Source organism: Prinia subflava, chromosome 6 (assembly GCF_021018805.1).
Source record: "Prinia subflava isolate CZ2003 ecotype Zambia chromosome 6, Cam_Psub_1.2, whole genome shotgun sequence".
In the NCBI taxonomy this organism is placed as follows: Eukaryota; Metazoa; Chordata; class Aves; order Passeriformes; family Cisticolidae; genus Prinia; species Prinia subflava.
In genome coordinates, this window is record NC_086252.1 from 35244474 (window position 1) to 35269153 (window position 24680).

Below are 24680 nucleotides of genomic sequence, written 5' to 3' on the forward strand. Positions count from 1 at the left end.
ATCATTTGGATGTCCTAGAAAAAGGCACCGTAATTACAGGCGGTGCTGAGAGGATCCTGAGGGAGTTTTCTGTCTTCTTCTCTAACACGTGAAGGGGATGGAAGGTTGGGAGAGCATATCTTGGGATGTAGAGAGAGGTTGGACTGGCCCAGCCAAGCTCATGGAGGGCTGGATTCTGTGGTAGCTTGTGTAGTCCTTCATCCTTTCATCTTTGAGAAGGGGGCTGATCACCAGGCTGCCCAGGGCACTGGTGGAGTGCCCATCCCTGGGAGTGACCCAGAGAGGAGTGGATGTGGCCCTTGGGGCCGTGGTTTGGTGCTGAACATGACGGTGGCACTGGGTTGACTGTTGAGCTTGAGGATCTCAGAGGTCTTTTCCAACCTTCATGATTGTAATTAGAGCCACAGAAGTTGGCAATCCCTCCATTTCTTTGTTAGTTCTGATGAGGTCTGAATTCTTTCCCCTTCCCGGCCCATTTATTTCAGTTAGATGTGAAGTTCAAAGCCAAATGATGCTATTTAGGGACTATTATTATATTACAATGTTAGCGTTATGTATAGGTCAGTTTTATTACTTTTAATAAAGCCAAGAAACATAAAGCAATAATGTATATTAGTGCAGCATTACCAATGGCAACAATTAAAACAGAAAGCAAAATGAAAACTAGCTGCAAATATGCAGTTTCCTACTGCAATATTAATTTTGTCACTCTGCGTCTCGTATGTTTGTGGCATTTGTTTTTATTGCATCAACAGGAATGCACTCAGCTTCAGGGACTAAAAAAAAAAAAGCAGGAAAAGAAAAAGCAACATGCTGGATTTGCAGAGTGGAATCTCTCATCTGGACTACTGGGACTAAATTTTTTTTTACATATTTGTATTCTTATGTTTCTCTGCAACATTAAGTATAGGTATGCTCTCTTCTTAAAGCTTAGGGAAATACTGATTCAGCAACAAAGTAATGATATTGGCATGTGGGAAACAAAACATGCCAAACTGAGAAACAAATTGTGTCACTTCTACTGATAATAGAAGATTATGTTGCACTCAAAATCACAACTGGCCGTGACTAGATCTGAAAAATTACACTTTTTCCTGAATTTGAATATCCTGTTTCCATCAATTATAATATAATGTTTCCTTAATTCTTTGTTTTATTTCTACTTCACTCTCCAAAATCCTTCCAGAGTTTACTATTTGGGTTGAAAAAGCATATTTTTAAATTGGGCATATCCAACTTCCATATAAACATTTGGCAGGGAAACCCATGCATGTTCACTTAATTCATTTTTATTGAACCAAGTCCAGATTTTTAGCCAGGAAAAAGTTAGATATTAATCATATGTGAGCAGGATCATTAAATTTTCCTTTACCTACTAGAACAGCAGGGTCATTATAGAACCATGAGAAGTTAGCTCACTTATTAATCTTTACAATTACATAAAAGTGATCATTTTTAGAGTACTTAAGAGTAGTTCTAACCCATTATCTGAAGAGTATGGGGGAATATTACAATATAATATAATGTATTATTATAGATGTGACCTGTGACTCATTGGTCTGCTCACTGACACACAACTCCTTGGAAAAGTTATCTGTTTGAGCTTGGATAATCTTTAATTGTTTCACACTCCTGGTGCTCATTTATGGGGCATGCTAGTAAATAGAGAGCTAGTCACTGAGTTATTAATTACCTCATTATTACTTAATTATCACCATTGCATACTTCATTTTTATGGGGAATTATATCATAAAAGAAGGTATTTTATGCTGCCCACCACAGTTAAGTATGAATGACAGCGATAGCTAATGTAGGATTGAGTTAGTTAAAGAAAATCAATCAGAAATCCTCACTATAGATTACTATCCAGTTTCTTCTGCCGTTTCCAGCTAACACTTCTCATCCTTGACTTTGAAACCCAACAGTTAAAACTCGGTTCTTGTTTCAGTGGACTAATCCCCTTTCATAAATCATGTTCAAGTGCTGAAATAATTTGCACATCGTTTAAAGAGTATTTGCTTTGAAACATTCACCTCAAGCCCTTTTGTATATCCTTTCTCTCTAAAGATTTGTAGTATTTGTTTTGTTCTCTGAGGTATAAAAGACCTGGGTAAACTTTATTCCTGTTGTTTCAAGATTAGTAAAATAAAATGCATATTTATACAACTGGGACTGAAAGGAGCTTTAGTAAAGACGATCATACATACGACCCAGGGGAATGTTATAATACAAAATGTCTGTCTTAAAATCTCTTTAGGTTTGTTCAAAACACCATTGAAGGACTTAAGTTTAAAGAAAGAAAAGGAAAAGGTTACAAATCCATATTTCTTTGTTCCAAAGAAGAGATACCACATATTTTTCTTAACAAAATAAACTCCTACATGTGCACTTTAGATAGATTTGATATGGAGGCAAGTAGAGACTGGATATCATGATTGCTTTAAGTCTTTTCTTACTGAACAACAGACACTGATACAGTCCCTGAGACAACTACATTTTGGAAAAAAAATGCAGGGCTTTTTTCAGACACACACTTGCTTCAGAAAAAGCAATCACAAACAAATCAGGCATTATTGGGGCCAAGCAGTTGGGCTTTTTTTCCATGCACTGAAATGGAAGTGGACTCCTGCAATGAGGAACCTACTCTGACTCTGCCATTTCCAGGCCTGGCTACCCAACACATCTTCCACTGCTTTGGTGCAGTCTCTGCTCCATAACAAGTTGAACTTCCTTTACACTAAGTAGCAAAACTAAGGTTTGATGTAGATTGCACAACACACCGCAATTTTTATAGCTGCAAGCAGCCCACTGTGCAGACAGCTACCTCTGCTCGACCTTCCATCACCACGTGTCAGTAGATCTCCACTTTTTGCATCTCCATGCTTTGCCCCCACAGGGAAGGAACAGAGGCTGACAACAGATAGCACCTAAATAGCTGGAGGCGTTCTCACTGCAACAGGGAATATTTTAGACTGCAGTCTTTGGAGGGAGGTCAGAACGAGAGCAAGTGAGCAGGACCTGCTGAGCTTTGTTGTTCAGGAAGAGCCAGTCCAGTCCGTCACTCCTGTAAGCATAATTTTGAACCTTTCATGGTATTTATTGGAATAAGTACCCTTATTGGAAGGTTGTAGACAGAAAAGTGATTCTTACACTGTACTGCATCCTGAGGTTTCACTATTATTTCTAACTAATCTAGATGCTATCCTCATGGTATTTTGGGAGGAAAGTGACAGAAATAAGGAGGTTTTTAGGTTATAAAAGTCTAAATTAAGCTCAGTTAGAGAGACTGTACGTCAGGCTCTAGACAGGAATACCTACTTTCCAGACTCACCTTTTTCACTGTGGTGAAATCATTGATATATTTGGACCTTCTGACTGGAAGGATCTATTTAATTTAAATTGTGACAGCCAGTCCCAAATACTTAAGCATTAACTTAATGGTACTCTCTCCTGGACAGGGCATATTAATGGAATTAAAAAGGAGTGTGTTTTGTAGGATCTCCCCTTTGCTCCACCAGCTGCCTGCTGGGTAAGCAGACCCTCTGAAAGACAAAGGGTGGAACACCACTGAAGGGTTAAAAGCTGTATTGTTTCTCAATTAAGTAAAAGGTTCCAACTAGCTGGCTTTAAATATTGATGCTGAAGAGAGAGCTATGACATACGAGCAGCTCCCCTCACCACCGAGGATATTTGGCTCCATTTAATTAATTCCATTGGCCATTGTCTTAAGTGAGCCCAGGATTCACCCAAGAGGAATTCACTTGTGCTGCTGTTATTGAAAAGTGTAACACAGCATTATCTGCCTCAGACAGACTTTTTGTAGCATTGAATCAATTCCCCAGTTCTTGAAAACAACTACCTCATTTGATTCCTTTCATAATTAATGAAATTCGGTAGTAATGCTTTTGCCCCTCAGCTCAGCTGGAAAAAAATGTTCCAAAACTCCAGTTTTCAAGCTGAAAGCACTCTAATTTTCAGCCTAAATGGACTTGTGGTACTTGTGGCAACATTTAGCCTGCTCTTCACTCTCAGCAGTGCTGCCTCAGGTGTACCACCCCCTGCTTGGGCTGATAACTAGGCCAGACAAGAGTTTGTTGTCTTTCCTATGATAGGGTGCTGCTTTTTTTTTCTTTCTGATCATCTCAACTCTTTTTCTGAATCTCTTCTCCTTTCAATCAGCATTTCTTGCACAGATATTCAAGGTTAGGTCTTCCCACAGACCTGGAATGCAGAATTCAGTCTCCCATGTGGAAATGGCTCACCTGGCACAGCGTGGGGGTTGTATTTATTTCTTTTATTACCATTTTTTAAGACATTAAAAGTAAACAACCAGGACACAGAGATTCTGCTGTCCTTTAATCTCTTGCAACCAATGCATTCATTAGGCAAACTAAAGAGCAAACCTGCCTTAAGCCTTTTCATAACATACAAAATACATTCCTACATGTGATAACAGTTTTTGTAATTAATTTTTAAGGTGTTCAATTTAAACAAAGAAGTAGCATTCTTATAAAACGGAGCAACTCTCTGCAAATGGCACATTTAAAATAAATGAAACTAAAACCTTTAAAAATACCCCGGTGCTAATACATGTGGAAAAAAAAAAAAAAAAAGGAAAAAGCCCTTTGGAGAAGAAAAAGGATTATCATGGAATTATCCTGAAATTCATGAAGACACTTTGTACAGGACACAGAGCAATTTCAAAAGCATACAGGTATGAAGTCCTACTAGAGAAATCTTTACAGTTTACATATTTTGCAATCACATAGTGATAGTACATTTTATAGTCACTTTTGCTGAGGAAGGTTATTCTTCAGTGCAAGGACTCCAGGCCCAAGGGAAGGTGGCCAGGGCAGAACAGGAGGACAGCCAGATGCACGTTGGGTCATTTGTCATTTAGCAGACTTTGGGGCACAAACTTATAAATCGGGGAAAGGCATCTTTTATCTTGGTGGGTATCTATAGTGAAAGATTCATTCAAGGTGCAGGAGCTCATGGTTGGATCCACATCACTTCGTGCTCCCTCTCTCTAGCACAGACTGGCTGTGACCTGCACAGAAAAGGACTTTTTTTCCTATTTTTCCAGGAGTCAACTGGCTCCTGAGCAGCACAGGTTTTCCTTTGGGAAGTGATACTGGACTAAAAATTAAGCAGTGCAGGTCATGATCTCAAGATCACTGCTTGGCTGTCTTCTATCCAAGCCATAGATAAATTAACTTAAACCAAACTTTTCATCTCATTTTTCTGGTTTCTTAGAAGTTCAGAAGTTCCTGCAAAGAAAGTCTTGTGTATATATAGATATACTTGTGTGAAAACACACGTAATAACCTCTTTCCTCTCTATTTAAAGATGATTATTTTAGGGTGTTATAATGCTCCTACCTTCCTTTCATCTTTTGAAAATATTTCAATTGATGTGTTTGAATAGAAATCAAAAGATAGCACTAAAAATTAATGAATAAATAATGAAAACACTGTAATACCTGGATTAGAGATACAGAATTATCTGAAGATGACTCAGTATGATGGATCAAGGGTATAATTGATATTTAGGCACAATTACAAGCTGTGGAATACTTGATTTGTTGTTTTAACTTTGCTCTTGATGCAAGATATACAGTAGTTTCTGAACTGACATTTGATGTCTGGTTTAAAATCTCCTTTGTTTCACCATCTGATGGTTTGAATTTGGGGTTCAACTAAGAGAAAAGCAAAGTTTTTCTGTTATTTTTGCGGGTAGCTGGAGGGATGGAGGCAGAAGAAAAGGTGAGGGAGAGGCTTAAGAGAAAAGGATAATTGAAACATAATGACATGGGGATAGGGAAAGAAAATGAAAGGCTCCTCAAACACCATAGTTTGCAGCAAAATTGTCTGAATTTGGTTTCTTTTGGGGTACTGTAGCAGACATTGCCTGCTGAGGGAGAAACAGTGTCAGGCAAGGCAGAGCAGCAGACTCATGTTTTCTAGCAGAGTTTTTTAAAAATTGTTTGTATTTGGAGAATGTGAGAATAGAGAGGATCCATTAGAATTATACTTTCTGTTATCAATGACCCACAAACTTTCAAACTTTTAAAGCAAGTTGCTTAACTGGTGAGTTGTAACCCAGAAAACTTGAGTTAGCAGAATTCACCTTTTCCAAACAAGTGTTTATTTGGAATTCATTTGTAGCTGTCCCTGCTCGAGTTACAGGTCATTCACAGTAATAAAGCTTTCTAATTCTGTGACAGAATATTCATAATGTCTTTAAAATACTCAGCTGGATAATGGTCCCCCAGTATCTGGACAGCAAGACTTCAAAAGGCAGAGTCCTCTGATCTCCAGTTTCCTTATTCTCTCTAAGCTTGGAAGGTTTCAGCTATCAAGTTTTATTGGTTGATAGTCTAATTGCATTTGTATTATCTTTCCCCTTAATATTATTTTCTTTTCCCTGCATTGGATTTCATCCAAATATTACTGTGACCATGAAGCAGTTTTCTGAAATGTTTTGCTTTTTCTTTGATGCTTAACTGCTTTACACGTGAGTGCTGCAATAAGGTGCAGGTTTCTGATAATAGTTTTCCTTCTGTGAGGAAAAGTTTCCACAATCTCCTGGACTTTGCTTATATTTGATAGAGCCCTTCAGTTTGAGGCTTTTCATGGACAAGATAAGGTTTGGTTAAACATCTGAACTTTTGAATGTTTATCTGAACTAGATTCGACCCCTAAATTTGTCCATCATTAGTTATTTTGCTTTTCTTTTTCGAGACTAAATTATGCTATTAAATATGTTCTAAAGTAGGTTAAGCCCCTGTGCAGTTTGTCAGCTGGAACATTAATTTTAAAGCTAAAACAGTCTTCTATTGGCTCTTCCAAACATTGTGTCTGAATTTTGACCATGGCTGGTCAAACAGAGTCAGTGCACCCATGAAAACCCCACACGTAGCTGATTGAAGTGTCTCAGAGTTGTTGTGATGGCTGGCCTGATTTTATTTCAGGAAAAATATCCTGATAATTAGTAACTATTTGCCTGCTCAAGCAGCTTGTTCAGTGCAGCTGTTCTGGAGCCTAGATAAAGTACTAAATGTCACCACATGCCCTGCAGTGTCTCTGGAGCTGTCCCACTCAACCCCTACACAAGGGCCAGGCAGACTTGGGGTCCCAGCCACAAAATATTTGGCTAAATAAACCAGCAGCTCCTTTCTGGACTTTCCTGTTCCTCCTGTAATTCCCCTGTCTCAGTCCAACAGGAGGATGACCCACAGCACATCTCACAGGGCACCTTCTCCACCCCCAGCCTCTGTAAGGTAGCCTCACAAAAAAAAAAGCTGTAGCCTGCTTTTGGTCTGCTTTGTGGGTTTGTTTATTTTATGCAGATCCTAAATCACCTTTAGGGAAGCTTTTCCAGTGTCCTCACATGGATACGACCCCAGCAAAGGGCTGTAACTGCTCAAAAGTCTGAAGATCACTTGTGTTTTAGAAAATGGAAATTATTTCTGTATAAAAATAAATGATGGCATGAGGGTGACTATTTAAGGTTTGTATTTATGTGAACATTGATATTGGTGATTCTTACCAGAATTTGCACTTGAGGTAAGAAGTAAAAAGAATTCTGAAATCTGACGACATGCTCCTTTTAAAAATGAGCTCATGGGTGATCTTTTGTTGTTATTCTTACTCTAATGATATTATTGAAGTAGGGATAATTTGATAAGGTATAGTTGACAGAGTACAGCAAATGGGTTTCAGATCTCTGGCTGGATATTTTTTGATTACTTTAAAGATAGTGGGTGTGCCTTTCTCCTTCATAAACTACCACATCTACATTCACTGGAAAGGACTAAACTTGCTCTTTGAAAGAGAAAAATGTGCTGGAACTTGTGGTTTGAAACAACAAATATAGAGCTGAATGTCACTACTGTTTCTCATTGGAAATAAACAGTTTTAGCATGTTGGTTTCATAACTTAGGCACCGTGAATTAATTCTGTCCTTTATTGTATAAGAAACACTAGAAGTTCATTGTGGGTCAAAAAATATAGGGCTATGAATATAATCAGAGATTGACTGCAATAGGAATATAATTAAATGTTAAAATAATTTACTTTTAAAATTTAGAAGAATGAAACATAATTGATAAAAGTGTCAAGAAAAAGGAAATTCATTGGTAGGATATTCTTTCTGGAAGGGTCCCAAAAGACTGGATCTGAATAAGAACCTCAACACGGTATCCAAGCACATGTCAAAATTTCAATATATGAAGCCTTTGTATAATTCTTAACAAGGCCAATCTAAATACAAGGCTCCCTTGTTCTCTACAGATAATCAATTTACTTCCAAAAGCACAAGGCAGAATTATATGTAGGTTTTAAGGTAAAACTTCCACGTGGGTACTAGCACCCAGCCCCTCAAAAGGGTTTTCTTTGGGTGTAAATCTGTCCAGTGCTCCTATTAAAAAAAGGAACCTTATCATTTTCTTGTCCTTTTCTCTAAGTAATTTAGTGTAAGTGATGACTATTCATAATATTTGCAAAAGGTTGAAAAGTTTTTTTCTTCAGATTAACTCAGGAGGCAAGTTTAAAGACTTGAAAGTTATTTGCATCTATTTCACAACAGAAGAAAGCAAACAGAACTCCATATTCTAAAAGCCCCTGAAAGTATTATTTATTGTAAATTACTTGTTCAACTCAATCTGGAAATAGTCTAGAGTATCTTGTTCTGTCTTCCTCAGCCTCCAACTGCCTGAGAGGCAGCTCCTTAATTTTTATTTGTGAAGTCTTAAATACTATTTTATCCTATGAATGTCAGCTTCATAAGTGATTAACTCAAACATTGAAGTTCTTTTGCTCAGAAATTGTCATGTTTTATGAGTGGGATAAGATTGTGTGGCTGCAAACACTGACTCACCCAGTTAGGTAAGGGCAAGGACCTCTCCTCAATTCCTGTGTTTGACCATCCACTGAATATTCTCCTGGGAGTATTTTTGCAAGGAGGCTGTGTCAAGAGTCCTAATCCCTGACATGAGGTTGGGCAGAGCAGTTTCCCCTTCCCAAGTACACTGTGCTCTCTCTTCCTAGGCTCTAAATAGTCTGACTTTGTGTGCTGTGGCAGATTTCAGCCCAGTCCCACATGTTTTACATTAGAGGAACATAAACTGGTCATACTGTATGAATAAAATGAATTCATTGATTTCTGGCATTGTGGTTTTTATATTCGAATTAAGTTTGTATAACAGTGTTTCTAATATTGTGACAATACCAAAAAAAATTGTGGAAAGAAAGGCTTGGCAAGTCCTGGGTGATCTAGTCCAGTCTCTCCTGTCACAAGGTACTGTGTGCTGTGTCCCCATACATGAATTTATTAAGCTGCATCTTAAATTCTTTTAGTTTTATTTGCCACCACAACTTCTTTAAAAGGGCGGTTTAGAACTTCATATTATGACCAGTTTATACTCATTTATTCTCGTGCCAACATTGTTCTTCAGTTAAAACAGCTTTTCTCCCTCCCTGCTGTCCTCTTCTCCTCTCCTGCTCCTTTTCCCACCCCCACCAGTAAATTCATAGAGAACAATCACAGCTCTTCCCAGCCATTTTCCAGCTGGCCAAACACGCCAAGCTCTCTGTCTCCTCCCAAAATCTCTGCAGCCTCTTTCTCCTGGTGCTTCTCACAGCTGCTGCCTGCACCTCTTCTGCCAGGAATTCCCACCTCAGGTTACACACTCACGAGAGAGAATTTTTTTTTTATTAGTAATTAAAATTAAATATTTTGGATGTGTTGGTCAGGTGCTGGAACAGGCTGTTCAGGGCAGTGGTTGTGTCAGGATCCCTGGAAGTGTTCAAAGAGGTGCAGACGTGGCACTTGAGCACATGGGTTAGTGGAAGTGCTGAGGAAGAGCTGGCCTTGATGGTCTCAGAGCTCTTTTCCAACCTCAATGACTCTGTGATTCCATAATTCCAATCCTACTGTCCATGCTGTGGACAGAACTAGTTCTGATCCAGTCAGAAACTCCAGTTTCCAGTCTCAAAGGCACCAAGTTTTTGCCCAATATCCCGAATTCTTGTCTCAGCTGATGGTGGTTCCAGCCTTGAGTCAACAAGTGATTTTTTGAGTGCTTCTGCTTTTCCTGCTGAAGTCTTTAATGAAAACACAGAGACCAGTTCCAAGAATATTTCAGGATTTCCGCTGGTAACTTCCCTGCAATACAGTAGTTCTCCTTTCAACAAAGCTCATTTTAATACCTTATTTAGTCACTTCACAGTTATTGTTTTAGTTCTCTACATCTTCTCCAGTTTAACTAATCATTTCCTATTTGGCATCATATCAAATGCACAACTGAAATTCAGATAGATTTGGCCTATTACATTTTCATTTTCTAAAAAACATTATTTATTTTATTAAAGAAAGGTATCTGGCATGATCTGTGCTTATAAATCCAATATGTACTCAGAAATACTGCTTACATTTCTAAACATTTATGGTACAAATACCACTAAGAAAAGCTGTGTGGGGAGTGACATTTTTATTTTACAATGTAAATGTGTGTTGATGTTTAACACGCTATTAATTTATTTCCATTTATTATTAGAGGGGGATTTTTTTTTATTTTATATGCATAAGAGCATGATGCAAAATATGAATTATACAGTCATTTTATTGAATCTTTACTGCTAATGCACGCAAATTTCACAAAGTGTAATGACACTACTGAGCACTTAAGTTGTTAGGCTGTCATATTACAGAAAAATTATTTGTGCTATATAATCACTGTTTTCTTTTTCCTATTGTTTATTTCTGAGCTTACTTCATAAACATCTGTAAATGCAGATATACTTGCTGTGGCAAATACCTATTATTGCACCATAAACCAGAATGACTTCAGGTCCTTTGGTGCCAAATCAAACAAAACCTTCTGAGCCTCTCCTGGAAGGTGATACCCCTTCTGATGCTGCACGTTTTGAGTCTATGCTCTGTAGTTATAAAATCTGTAATTTTGAAGCTTTTAAGAATAATGATCAGAGGCAGTGCCCAATTCCTGCATTTTTTTCCCCTCAGTCATTTTTCTAGTTTTGAGCTGATTTTGTACCTGTTCCTCATTCTACTCCTTTACAAAAAAAGATCCCCAAAAAATAGTAATTGTAGTGTGTGTGATTCAGAGACATGCCCAGGGATTTCACTAAGAGATAAAACAGGATCACTGGCAAAAGCCCTTAACTCAATAAGGGAGGCGAGGTGAATTCTTTATCCTCAGTGAGCAGATTTTATTGGCTCCATCCCAGGGCATGACAAGAAAAAGCAAGGAAGAAGGATTTGGTTTTGTTACTTTCAAAACTCAGGTACTGGTTGAAAAACTGTCTTTTTTTACAGGCAATGGTGCATAATCCTCCTTCTTTAAAGGACTAACAGTAGTTTCACCTCTGCTGCAGGCCAAAAAAACTTGATGAAATGTTGCATTCTGGATTCCAGTGGTATCCAATAAAACTTGAAGTCGTGAGTTAATATATATTAAATTACAATGTCTTTTAGAACGTAGGCATAATTATACCCCTCTGCACGTCAAGATATACTTCCTCAGAAATATGACACGCAGCAATTAAGCATTCCCCTTACTCGAAATCAATTAATTAATTAATTAATATATTCCAATTAATATTTTTGGATAAATATGGTAGCACTGTTGTTAGACTGGCACTTTCTTTCTCCGGAGTCATAGAGATTTCTTCCTGTCTCCCTCTTTTGTCATCTCAGCTTTGTTTCAGTCCTAGAAGGTGTTGCTGAGGACTCTGATAATGAGTCTATAAAGGACTTTAGAAAATTACATCAGAGATGAGAGTTAAATACATAAATCATATGCATTTTAAGAAAGTTGCAGCTAGGATTTTGGTCAGTGTATTTTGTATTGTGAATGGTCAAACCTGTCATTTTTAGTATTCTTTGGGAAATAATTACCTAAACTCCAAAATAAATTTATGGATGTTATCATTATACTCAACTCATATCTTTTTAAGAACTTCACGAAATTTTAATGTCTTTAAAGAACACTAAAAAAAAAATATGCATAGTCCAGACTAATTGTTTTGTTTTTTATTTTCCTGGAGATCAGAACTAAGGGAAGAGAAGGTAGGAACTTAAAGATATTTGAATCTCTTAATGCCTTATCCATTCCCACTGCTGCTCCTCATTCTGCTCTTTCCATCCAGATGAATTACATTCGGTAATTTTGGGTGTTATAATAAACAGATAGGCATCGTAATAATGTATTTCAGTTAGGAAGAGGTACTTGAAAGAAATTGGTTTTGCAATACACATGATGTGAGACAATCAATAGTGCTTTAGTCTGACAAGCATTGTCAATATCCATTGTCACAGTTCAGAAAGTCATTAATGGATAGTTCTTCAAAAACCAATGCTTTCAACACGTTGGAAGTGTTCAGATACACTGTACCTGGCAGGAATTAATCATAGGTAAACCCCTGAGATTATGTGCAAATGCAGAGTAAATTAAGAGTGAAATAAAAGTCATTGGAAGGAATTTGAGATCATGTTATGGGAAGTTCCAAAGTCTTGCCAATAAAATATGGAGTTTAGGACATATTAAAAATTTTACACTCTGAATCATCCGGGCTTTGCTCAGAACATCACATCCAGGAAAAAAGTTCTGCTAGAAACAGATTGTCAAGGTGCATGATTAAATTTACAGGAAGTAATCTCATAAACATTTTTATCCTGGCCCTGAAGAGTTCAGAGCCTTGCCTATGCTCACAAGTGGTCACCATGCCAAAATCTTGGGAAAAGGCTTTTGTAGCTTCACCCTGCAATTTGTTGGCCACTGCTTGACCCTGATTAAACTATAGTAAATTTATTCTCATTGCATCATGGATATAATCCATGGCATTGAATGTTAAAAAGTAATTATTCATCAATACATCTCAAAACTTTCTTTGATTTCTGTAGAACTGTGTCTCTAGGAGGTATTGCATTCATTCTTGCCTTCCATGCTTCTGTTATTTATATGCTATTATTAAGGCTGGATTTGAATAAGGATTCAGATGATTTATATAAACCAGAAAAAGACAGGTCAGTTTTTGATCAGTGAGGTTTTTTCTTGAGCATTTGACCTGTACTTATCCCTCTGATTCAGCCAATATTATTACAGTGCTATCCAACTATAGGGGCCAAAGGTGTGTTCTTTCTTTTAGTCCTAAAAAGGTGTTTATACAATTTTATTTTTGTACCCAGTCTGAATGACACTCCCCTATTATGATTAGATGGTTTGACTTCATATGTCTTGAGAATTGAGGAAAAGATCTTGCCATGATTTCATTTGTTCTTTCATACCTTTCCAACCTGTGGAATAAGGGAGGTCTAATAAAGTGTCAAAAGTAATCAGAAATGCTTTTTAGATCTAAGGGCTCAACTTCCTACCAGCTAAATATGAAAATCAGACAATATTCATTTTCTCAGATAAAGTGTCCTTGCACACACTTGCACTTGCAGAAAAAATACATTATTATTTCATACAACAGTCCTTAAGAATCTTATTTTTGCTTCTGTATGGAACTGTCTTCTCCTTTTTTATGTTTGATACTTGCCAGCTCTCCTTCATATAGGATACTTCTGTCCAAAACCAGAACCTGAAATTTAAAAAGGAGGGTGTTAAAAAATATTAATTGTGCTTTTTGAGTTTTATACCCATTGTTTTTTCTTTTCTTTTTTTAACGTTTGGTCTTATTTGCATTTATAAAATATAATAGCAAAGCCATTTTAATGTGAGAAGAATTGTTTGGCAAGAGAAGGAATATTTCTAAGTGAGATCCCAACATGAATATTTCTGCCTAAGCCTGGTTTTGGAACATGCTATCGAAACCCTTAAATTTCTGTGAGGCTTGGAGTTTTTTTCTGGTGACTCACATGTATTTAACAGAATAAAATGAGAAACTCATCAACTATTGTTTTTGAACTATGTGCTATACAGCAAAATGTGGTTCATACAAAGATATCCATGACAATAATTATTCCTACCTCTAGATGTAGTTTTAACACCATAATTGCTGTTTCAGGTATAAAATTTCCAGCTGGGTTTACTGTCCTTCTAAAGAGAGGGAGGTTCACCCTGCTGTCCTACCCATCACAGGACGACCACTTGTACTTCACTTGGAAGTGTAGTGCTAGGCTTAACTTAGGCTGGTGTAGACTCAAAGTGGGCATAAAACACTTCAGAGCCCCCAGAATGGGAAAAGTGGCAGGCAAACGACTGATTTGAAGCATATTTTCTCTCCAGCATCATTTACATCACTTGGGAAAACTTCAGGATAAAGGCAACCTGGTTGTGAATGGCTGTGGACAGAGTGACACTGGGCAACAAAAGAGACCCCAAACTAAATGCAATTCACTTCTCTGTTTCAAAGTACCACTAAGATGCAGAATTAGAAACATCCATTTGTTGTTCTTTTTATAGCACAGCCAAGTGACTTGGAATTTTAGCTTGTCCCTGCCAAGGATTGCTCAATTTCGAACAAAAAGTCCTCCTCTATAATGTTAAAAAAGCACCAGCCATCAATTGAATGCTAATCTTTATGTTCTATGATACATCACTCCAGGAATGCTACCATTAAAAAAATGTGAATTTTAGTTTTCATAAGTGATGGATTATTGTACCAAGCCATGTATTTTCCAGTAAAGTGTCCTTTTATTTGTCCTGTGTGATTACTAGTTTGTGGAAGTATGTGTGGGGTCATTTTAGTGCTGTGGGAAAATGGAACACTCTTCTGTTAAAATCAGTAGTGAAATCAGAAGCAAACTATGCTCTGATCATTGTAGGCATGTGTTTAAATATTGCTTTCCTTAATTGGCTATGTTCTATTTACTTAAAATGAACAATTTGGCAAGTTTTTCCTCCCTTGACAACAGCAAAGCGTAAACCATTTTATAAGTTTGGCTGTTAAAATCAGATTTGTAATGTAAACCACAATATTCCAGGGTTGTTGCTGTTGCTTAACCAGTTATTTCAGCTTGCCATTGTTTTATAATTGTGCACCTTTAAATGTTCTGGTTCTGTTTAAAACGAATGCCTACTGCTTTGATAAAAAAAGATAAAAAACTGATAATGATCATACTTTTAATTTTGCTCTTTCTCTTTGCTTGGATCTTCTGTCTGAAGACTGCTGCTTATAGGGGAGATTCAGTAGATGGGGAGAGAAGGGAGCATGTCTGTAACTGCAGCTAAATTATCTCTTTAGAAATTCTGTCAAAGGGACAATGGACCAGGCTCCTGCCAATTCATTTTCTGGGGAGTATTGTATTTTAGTGGATTGATTAATTGATTGGTAATTGATTTCCAAAAGAAGATGGAAGGCTGTTCTTTCCTTAGAAAGAAGAATCCACCCCTCTCTGAGCTGGAGGCCTTTGCCAAGGGAGGCTGCACCACCCTGGCTGCCCCATTAAACTACTCCAAAATGGGCACAGTGACAGGGCTCAGAACAAGAGTTATTCAAGGGGGGCAAGTCTCAGCTGATTTGTTAAAAATCTTTAAAAACCTGCTTGGTCAGGAAAAACTCTAGGAAAGGTCTCCCCATGGCATCTCTGCTGAACTTCTCCTCCTTACAAGCCCTGCCTGTTTTGATAGCCATCACGGTGCCCTGCAAGCACCTCAGCAGAGAAAAAGTTAAATTTATGCCTTTGAAACCTCCTCCAGGGGATTGTCTGCAGCTGGAATCCGTGTCTTTTTGACACAGAGCAGGAATAAATTGCTCTCAAAATTGTTCCTCAGTTTGGTAAATCCTTAAATATAATAAAATATAATCATTAAGGGGGGGAATACTTCTCTTTCCATAAATTAATGCGTCTTGCACACGTTTTGTGGCGTGCAGCCATGCTTTCTATAACTGCATTAAGTACATATATAACTCTCAATCCGTCTTGGCAAGAGGATCCAGCCCTCCTCTGGTGGTGTGGCCATCCACCCTTTCCCATGGCAAGGAGTGCACAGCTAATAGTGCTGAAAAATCACTACGTGAGGGATTGGTGAAAGCCTCATGAGCAAACTGGTCACCATCCAAACACTTATGGGTGATAAATAATGGAGCTCAGCGGGGTGAGCTCGTGGTGTTTATTCACAAAAATATTAATCAGATGGTTTGTAGTGTCCAACCAGCCACGCTGCTGACCCACCGCAGGGCTGGGACCTTACCAGGGCCCTTGTGGCCACTCTTTTCTCAGGGTGTTTCAGAAACCTGCTGTTAATTTAGAAATATCTTTTCACTGAAAGTTTCTCTCTTGATTTCCTTCAGTTTTCAGGCTGAACTACAGTGCCTCTGACACGAATGACAGGAACCGAGTTAAAAGCAGATTAAAGAAGTTCATCTCCCGAAGACCCTCCCTGAAAACATTGCAAGAAAAGGGACTTATTAAAGGTGTGTTCAGTCTTCAATTCTTCTTTGTGGTGTAAAAGTTAAAAAATCACAAATGAGTATTTGACTCGGTATTTGAATATTTGACTACATTGGACAAGCATTCCTTAGATATGATTTTGTTGCTGTGTCTCATAACACACTGCTGAACTATAAAGAAAAAATAATCAGTGGATGGTTTATCTACCTCTGTGATATCTGACTGCTCTTCCAGTTTTTTCTGCTTTGGTGTGCAAGTGGTAAAACCCACTCCATTTAACACCATGAACAATGCAAATCAAGATGATGCACAACCCCATTTCTTTTTAAGAAAAGGATATTGATACAATTTTATGTTTTAGAACCCAAAATAGGACCCTTAGACGCTGTGCTGACTGATTTGTTGAAAGACTTTCTGCTGTCTTCTCTCATTATTTTTCTAGCTCACCAACAAAATCCATTTTTAACAATTTGAAATACATGTCAGCAAATAAGAAATGCTTTGAATCTGTGGGGTTTTTTTCCTGTTCCAATTTCTTGCTAAGCTGGTCAGCCATCACTTTCAAATATTCTTAAAAAATTATTTCTTTGATAAAAATCGTTTGTTAGTTTATCCAAGAAGTGTTTCACTGAGAAGCTGGTAGTTAACTTGAAGGCAGTAGCAGTCTGACCACTAACATCCAAGTGAAGCTGCGTTCTTAAATATTGTCTGGAACAACACTTGAAAAATTTAAACGCTCCCAAATTATTATGTGTGAAACCCACAACTGCACATGCAAATTGACTAGAAGGAGGCATCTTGCCAGCTGCCCCCGTCAATATCTGGAGTGTGAGTTTTCCAGTGGTGTGTCAAAAATAGCAAGGGGCGTTGCTGGTGTGTATTAAACTTGTCTGTCCTGAGCCAAGAGATTGACCCCAGCCAGCGTGAGCTAAGGCAGCTACAAGAGTTCAACACCAGCTGGGCCCATGTCTGCAGAGAGGAGGATTTGATGAATTCAGTTCTTATGTTTTAGCTACGTGCTCAGTGCAGTGTTGTTTGCTGTAAGGAAATCTTCAGTGTATGGAATTGTATGTTGCATTGTATGGAATCTTCATTGTATGTGCCTCAGTTATGTGGCTGACACAGCTGACACAGAAACTTTGAAAAGATGTCATTTATGCACCAGTGTGTGCGTGTGTGAGGTGTGCACTCTTGCACACCAAACTTTCAGGATCTGTCTTACACATTTGTAGTAACTGATTTCAATGCTTTGGAGGGTTTTGCCTTTTTGAAGTACTTTGTGAGTTGAGGGTGGGATTTGAATGTGTCATGTTTGTTTCAGTTATTAGAGTAACAGAGGAGTAATTTATAGTCTTCTAATTTCTGGATTTAAGGGCTGGGGTTTTCTTTAGTTTAATAAAGTGTGGCTGATGAATCTCCTGCAGTGTTATGTAGGGATCAGATGTGATCCCTGCTAACAAATCCAGATTCATTAGCATAGCTCAAATCCACCCTCTAATATATCTCTCTAGGAAAGCCAGAGGAGTTTGGGTTTGGCTAGAGAAGCATTAATGTGTTGATCCATAAACATAACTTGGTTTTACCTGGGATACTTCCCCACGGATAACAGAGGGGGTGTTGATTTGCGGCACAGTAACTCAGAATCTGCAGCCTGCACAGTTTTATTACCAGACTAATGTTGCCATGAAGAAAACATGTTAGTTATCTACCATGAAGTTTCATTAGGATTAGGTTTTGGCTATGCAAATGAGGCAGGGTTCGTTAGCGCGGCTTAATTCCAATCTACGGTAAGTCTATGTGAAATGCTCATTTGATAAGGCTCAGTCATTGTCTTCACCACAGTTTATCCCCTTAATCTGTTAAAATGTTATGAAAATGCAGTTGTGGTGCTTATGCAGAGACCACTTTTAAATGTTAATTTTTAGTCTCGCATTAGAATATTTTTAAATCGCAAAATGCAACCACCAAGATTACCAATGAAAAGCTTGCCAAATTTTTGTACTATAAGATGCATCTATTTATTTTTCTAAAGGTGACTTAAATGGTTGCAGAAACCCTTCAGAACTATTTATTTGCTTGTTTCTTAAGGGAAAAAAATGTTAACCAATTTTTACAAGAAAAAAATTCCTCCAGCTCTGAGAACATGCCTACGACCTTTTATTCCGTAGGGAAATACTTCTGTCAGAATTGTAAATCCCTTAAAATAGAGGCTTGTAATAAAAGTGTGTATAACGCCTTGCAGGACATCTTGGTACCAAATTCCTGACAAAGAACTATTCTGTGTGCTGGTGAAGAATTGATATAAATATCTGTGAAGCGTGTGGTGTTAATTACTCCAATGCAGTGGCACTGTAGGTGCTGTGAAAACCTTCACTTTTCATCAAGAGCTATTCATATTTGCCAGGGGCACTATAAAGCTCTCAAATCTATATTGATTTTTTACATTGTATGTCACACTGGAACCAAAACTCCAATAAATTTAACACGTAAATTATAGTCACGAGTAAATACATTTTAAGGTGGTAAGTTCACTTAAACACAGTCCTGTGCTCTGCGAGTCGCTGATGCGTGCACACTTGGCCAGGAGACTCGACACATTTCTCCACATTAACCAAATTTGGGAATACAGGCTTCAAAATTAAATAGCAGTTTGATCTCCTGGGGTACTTTGTTCTGCCAGCACTGTTATCAGGAAATCTAGAAATTATGTGATTGTCATTTAACTCTTACCCAAACTTTGCTTGTGTGGAGTGTAGCAGATATCCATGTAGAAAGTAAAGTAGGGAGTTAAATGAAAATAGTAAGGAGGATAACACTCAGACCAGGGAATGTAGAAGACTGATGGTTAAACGTTAGCTACGTGTTGATCTGAAAGTGAAGATGCACCGACACTTTACATGACAAAAGGTTATTTTTGTCATCATTGTCCCATTTGCTTTCCAGTCCTGTGAATAAAAGAGGCCAGAATGGGAACAGCACGTTGGCCCCATTCATTGCAATGGGCTGGTGGCTGGGGCTCTCCATGCTCCAGCCAGAGCTCTAATGAAGATCATCTGTCCTTGTTCCATCTTACTCATGCTTACACAAAATACTCCTGCTCTTGAAGCTTTTTGAAGCATTTCTGAGATGGTGTGCAATTCAGGGACGTTGTGGAACGTGTTTGTGTCTCTAAGCACACTCGTGTTCTCAGATATACACGTGCACACAACCTAGAAATAGTAAATAAGAGGCATGTCCCATGTCTGCCATTTGAGCAGTGTTATTTTGAGAATAACTGTTCAAATTTATACTCTAGGGCAGGGGTCCTCAGTTCCTCTGGATTGAAATATTCTCAGAATTTACAGAATCTGCACTAATGCTAGCAAAATAATATATAAATCTTCTTTTAAAATGATTTTATAGTCTATAATTGAACTTTGATCTTTATGTTTGAGTTTTGTCATGATTTAGTATTACCCAGAATGAATTGCCAACCTTCAGCTTGATGCTGGCCTCCTAACATCCTGATTTCTGAGATTTTCTAGACCAACAAAGGAAAAGAAACTTCTGTGAAACTGTGATTTTAAAACTATGATGGTTGTGTTGGTAATACACTATCACAAAACACAGTCTCAGCAAAGAGTAAAAAAACATGAGCAACAACCTCACATAAACGACACTGTGGGAAATGAGGAAAATGAAGCTATGCAGCTGGCAAGAAATTTATTTAGGTTTCTTTTTTTTTTTAGGGTGGATCTTTCTTTCCCAAAAGCTAGACACCGAAGGAACTTCATTGAATGCATTTCATAAGCTGAGGCAAAAACCAAAACAGCATAAAATTTGGAATGGTTACAACTGTTTCAAGATGAAAAACAAAAGCCACTCAATTGCTAGTGAAAGGAGCTAGCTGTGATTTGGCTTGATAGCCTATAGAACAGGGCTCAGCATATGTTGGTGGTTGTGCAGATCGCAGCACAGAGATCACCAACCATTTCATTTCCAGGCGAGGGAAAATGTCTTTATTGCATCATATGTTTCACTGGACCTTGGAGTAGTTCAGTGTAACGAGCAGAATGTTCAGGAGAAACCCAAAAGAGCAGATTCAGGCCCACCTTTGGTGTGTTCTGTAATTCTTGCAGGTTATGAAGGAGTTTTGCAAGTGTTCTGGTGCACATCAGAGCTTAGGGAAAGTTAGGAAATGTTTCCTTTGGCTTGCAGGGGCAATGGGTGACAAGGGTATTTCTTTCTTTGATATGGACATTTGGAAGCACTTTTCCTAAACCTTGTGGATGGCCAGACACTGAACAAAGTGATTTGTTCCTTTGACATGATGCTAAGAAATTATTCAGAGAATTTTAAATGTCTCATTTTGAGAGAAGTGTTTTGAGTAGTGCAGCAGACACCCTCTCTTTGAATTCAAACAAGCTCTTGTCCCCAGTAAAACACCAGAATTTTTTAAGAGAGACTTGTGTCTTTGGTACTATTTTTCCTTTTTTCTGAGAATATGAAACAAATCTGGCAGCTCATATGCCACTTAATAGTAACTGTTCACAAATGTAATTTTTTTTAAATTGATGACCACCACGGATCAACGATATATAGTAAATCTCCACATTAAGAGGACTGGCAAGATTCCCAGCCTGCATAAATCAGGGGAGCTCCATTGACAACCTCGCCAGCTTCAGTCAGCTGAGGACCTGCCCCACTTATTGTAAAAGTGTCGTGGCATTTTTTGGAGCCCCAGTCTGGAATCAGCATCACTTTAATGTCTGACTTAATGTGTCTGGCTACAGACAGAGCAGCTAGGAGAAGTCACTTTTAAGAATATGGCTCCAAAAGCATCACTTCCCTCTGCAAAAGTTCACAGCTCTGGTGCCTGCTGTCCTACTGTCCTATCCCTCTCCTTGTACATTCGTCTCTGATTTTCTCTTTTCATTCCCTTTCCCTCTTTTCCTTCCCAACATTCAAACAGATACAAAGAGAACAAACAACTTGGATGCTGATATAAAGCTCTGATAGTCCAGCACTTCAAATCCAGGTGTTGCACAGTTAATTTTGTTCCTGGAAGGCACAGGATTACATAGATATAATTTAGATTTCTAAAAACTTGGGCATTGTACCATTATACCATCTCCTCTCTTGCCAGAATTTAAGTTTCTTCCTGAGACATGGGAGTATTTGTCATGCCCTTCCCTGTTTTATGTTAATAAAAAACACTGACGTATGAGTTCCTTCCAAGTGTGGCCACATCTCATCCATGTACACCCAAAACAGTTAAACAATGACATTCTTAGTGAGGATGTGGCTTTAGTGATTTTGTTTTAATTGTTTCTTTTCCAGAAGAATTGTCTCCCATAGTGGAGATTTCTGCAGCCCAGGATTAGTGGCTTTGCTGCAGCTTGCAAGGGCTTCTATTAAAAAAAAAGGAAAAAAAAGGAGCCCTGTCAAGCTCAAGGAAAACTTGAAGCTCCCCAGAACAAGAATTCATTGCAGCCATAATCATCATTTTATATTATACAACTTGTGAACGTCCATTCCCTTCTCCTCTGGTGTCTGGTTTTATATCCCTGTGCAAAGCTGTCACACACCCCAGCATCTCCAGAGCAACTTTGAACGTGCAGATAGCAGGGATGTGTAATGTAAACCATACCACCAAGCATATTATGAATATATTGCTCTTCTTAAAAATGCTTGTTGGTTTTTCATACTACAGTATTGACTAACTGTCGGTGTTTGATGTATGGTTTACCAGCCTGATGTAGACTTATGGTTAGAGCTTAACTTGTTAGTTCTGCTTTTGCAGCCAATTCAGAATAACTACAGATGCCCCAAGATATTAAAATTGACTGCTCAAATGGACTCAGTGTGGGAGTTTCATTGGTTTTAAATTGATAACAGCTGAAAGAGTGAATGATTAAAGCTGTATATGGGCATAGTATGCAGCTCCTTTTGTACGAGCCCTTGTGAACAGAATCCACTGCATGGGAATTGCCTTTGTTCTAATAAAAGATATTTCTGAACAATTGTTAGTTTAAATTTTTAAATGATGAAACAAGAGCATTTCAGGAGCCTATAGAGGAAATAATTCCTGAGAAACTGGAATATCTCTGAGAAGATAAAGTGGATTTCTATTCAGAGGGGAGCATTTAAAGTTAAGTAGCATTCCATAAGGTGGTAATTGTGTCTATTTCCCAGGCATTTGAGTTAAATAAGCTGGATAGGAAACATAAACTGTCATAACAGGAGGTTAGGAGTGTTGTGTACATCTCTTTTTTTCAAGTCATAAAAGATGAAGTTTTGGAGAACTTTATCACAGATAAATCAAACAAAGGGAGTTTTGCTGCCCTTATCCCTTTGGGAGCAGTTCTTTTATTTTTTTTAAAAAATGTTCTGGAGAGCTTTCCCTTAAAGTAGTTTTAAAGCATGTATATAGCTACACTTATAAAACAATAAGAAAATTATATTTTAAATTTAGTTACATAGAAATTTAGCCTAAAAAAAAAAGTAATTCATCATTCCTTGTTTTTTGCAATACTGTACAAACAAATCTTAGTTGAGTTTTCCTCAAGTATCCCTGTGACCTCCACAAGTGTAAATATGGCAGTGTAACTGCTGCCATTCCCATGTTTATGTACAGAAACAGATCCAGCAAAAAATCAGTTGATTAGAGAGAGTCACGGAATTTGTGATCCAGGAGTACTCAGAACTGAGAGTATTTGGATGACTCAAAGGATCATGTACTTGTAAATACTCACGAATTTCTAGAAGGAGGAAAAAAACCCTCCAAAGAAGTTGTGTGCTGTTGTTGTACTGTAGTGTATTTTGACGCCCAGGAAGTATTAATGCTGATTTGCTGCCCTTCCATCCAAGATAAAAATCCTGAGTGTCTGTGTTCTAAGGAAAAGGTGATTTTAAACTTAACTACAAGGTACAAAGTATGACTGTATCCATATGGTGAAAGGTATAAAAAATGAGGTTAAATATTTTGCTGAATATATAGAATCAGAATCAAGAAATGAAGTAACGAACTAGGTGAGAATTGTAAAACTGTTTTCAAAATTTCCTCACAGGAATACCAAATATTCTGTGTTCATACTGGAGGTTGGAAGAGTAACTGTGAAATAATCCTGGAAGTTGATTATAAAGTGGTTATAACACAGAAGAGAAACTGCTGAACAGCCACACATTAATTTCATTTCAGTTCTTCATGTGTTGCCATCTAAACACAGTGCAGTTCTTTGCCTGTTTTGCTTCTGAAATTGTTTACAAGTGTCTTTGTCCACCAAATAAGACACATTTTTACTTCTTTTTAAACATAATTTACATTGGAGACCATTCCATATTATGCAAAGAATTTGACAGGTCTTTGCTAAAATTTTAAAAAACAATTAAGATGTCAAAAGAGGAAGCGCTAGTACATTTTAATCATAAATCCCTGTATGTATAATTACCACTGAAGGCAGCTATAAATGTTTTATGAAGAAAATGTAACCAGACTGTGCTTTGTCAGAAACATAACCCCAAAACACGTAACAGACTGTTCGCTAATGCTTGACGCCACACATGCACACAACCTTCCTCGGAGCAGCTCTGTGAACCCAGTCCTCCATCCCTTCTGCAGCCCAAACTCCGACTAACTTCGATTCAGGCTTTGAAATACTCTCCCAGAATGCAGATCACCCTCTCTGGGAGGCGCTGGGATGAAGAGCCCTGGTGCATCTCCAGGAGTCCAAAGCGACCCCTGCCCCGCACCGTGCTTCTGTCACTGCGGTCCCTGCTTGGGGCATCAGCAAAGAAAAGGCAATCGAGTCACTCCTGAAATCTGAGTATGAAATAGTGGTGATCAATGAAAATGAAGCTCCTTGCAGCACAGAAATTAAAAATAAAATAATATAAAAAATTAGGCTTTTGTTTGTTAGTTGGTTTTAGAGCAAAAGGCGCTCCAGTTGGTTGTGGTGGAGCACGGTGGCACTGACTATGGAGGAAACAGCCAATTCCATGGCAGCTGCTGCTGGGTTTGCTGTGCAAAGTCCAGACTGGAGCTATCACCCTTCAGCTATCTATACAATAATTTTCAAAGGCTGCACACCGATTTACAAACGGTAGTGCTGTGCTGAAATGCTATATGGAGACTGTCTCTTCGCATAAATGATGACAGTACACTCCTATTGTTTCAGCATTTAACTGGCTCCTATTGAGTAGTTCCTCTCATCTGTTTGATTCATTCTGATTTTAGCTGACAACGTCCCTGTTACTGATTGCTCTTTTCATAATCTCTCAAACACACAGAGTGGAAATGAGGTGGAGGAAGCTAATTAGTAATCTGACGAGCTGAACCTACC

The 24680-nt window shown here is 38.1% G+C and overlaps 1 protein-coding gene across 2 annotated transcripts in view; it reads left to right on the forward strand.

The window, feature by feature from the left end:
- ARHGAP15 (Rho GTPase activating protein 15) overlaps positions 1–24680 on the forward strand; it is a 322319-nt gene that overhangs the window by 170234 nt on the left and 127405 nt on the right. For both annotated transcript variants that reach the window (XM_063401000.1, XM_063401001.1), the window contains exon 10: positions 16260–16382. In XM_063401000.1, the coding sequence (XP_063257070.1) occupies positions 16260–16382 (123 nt within the window). The remainder of the gene's footprint in view (positions 1–16259; positions 16383–24680) is intronic.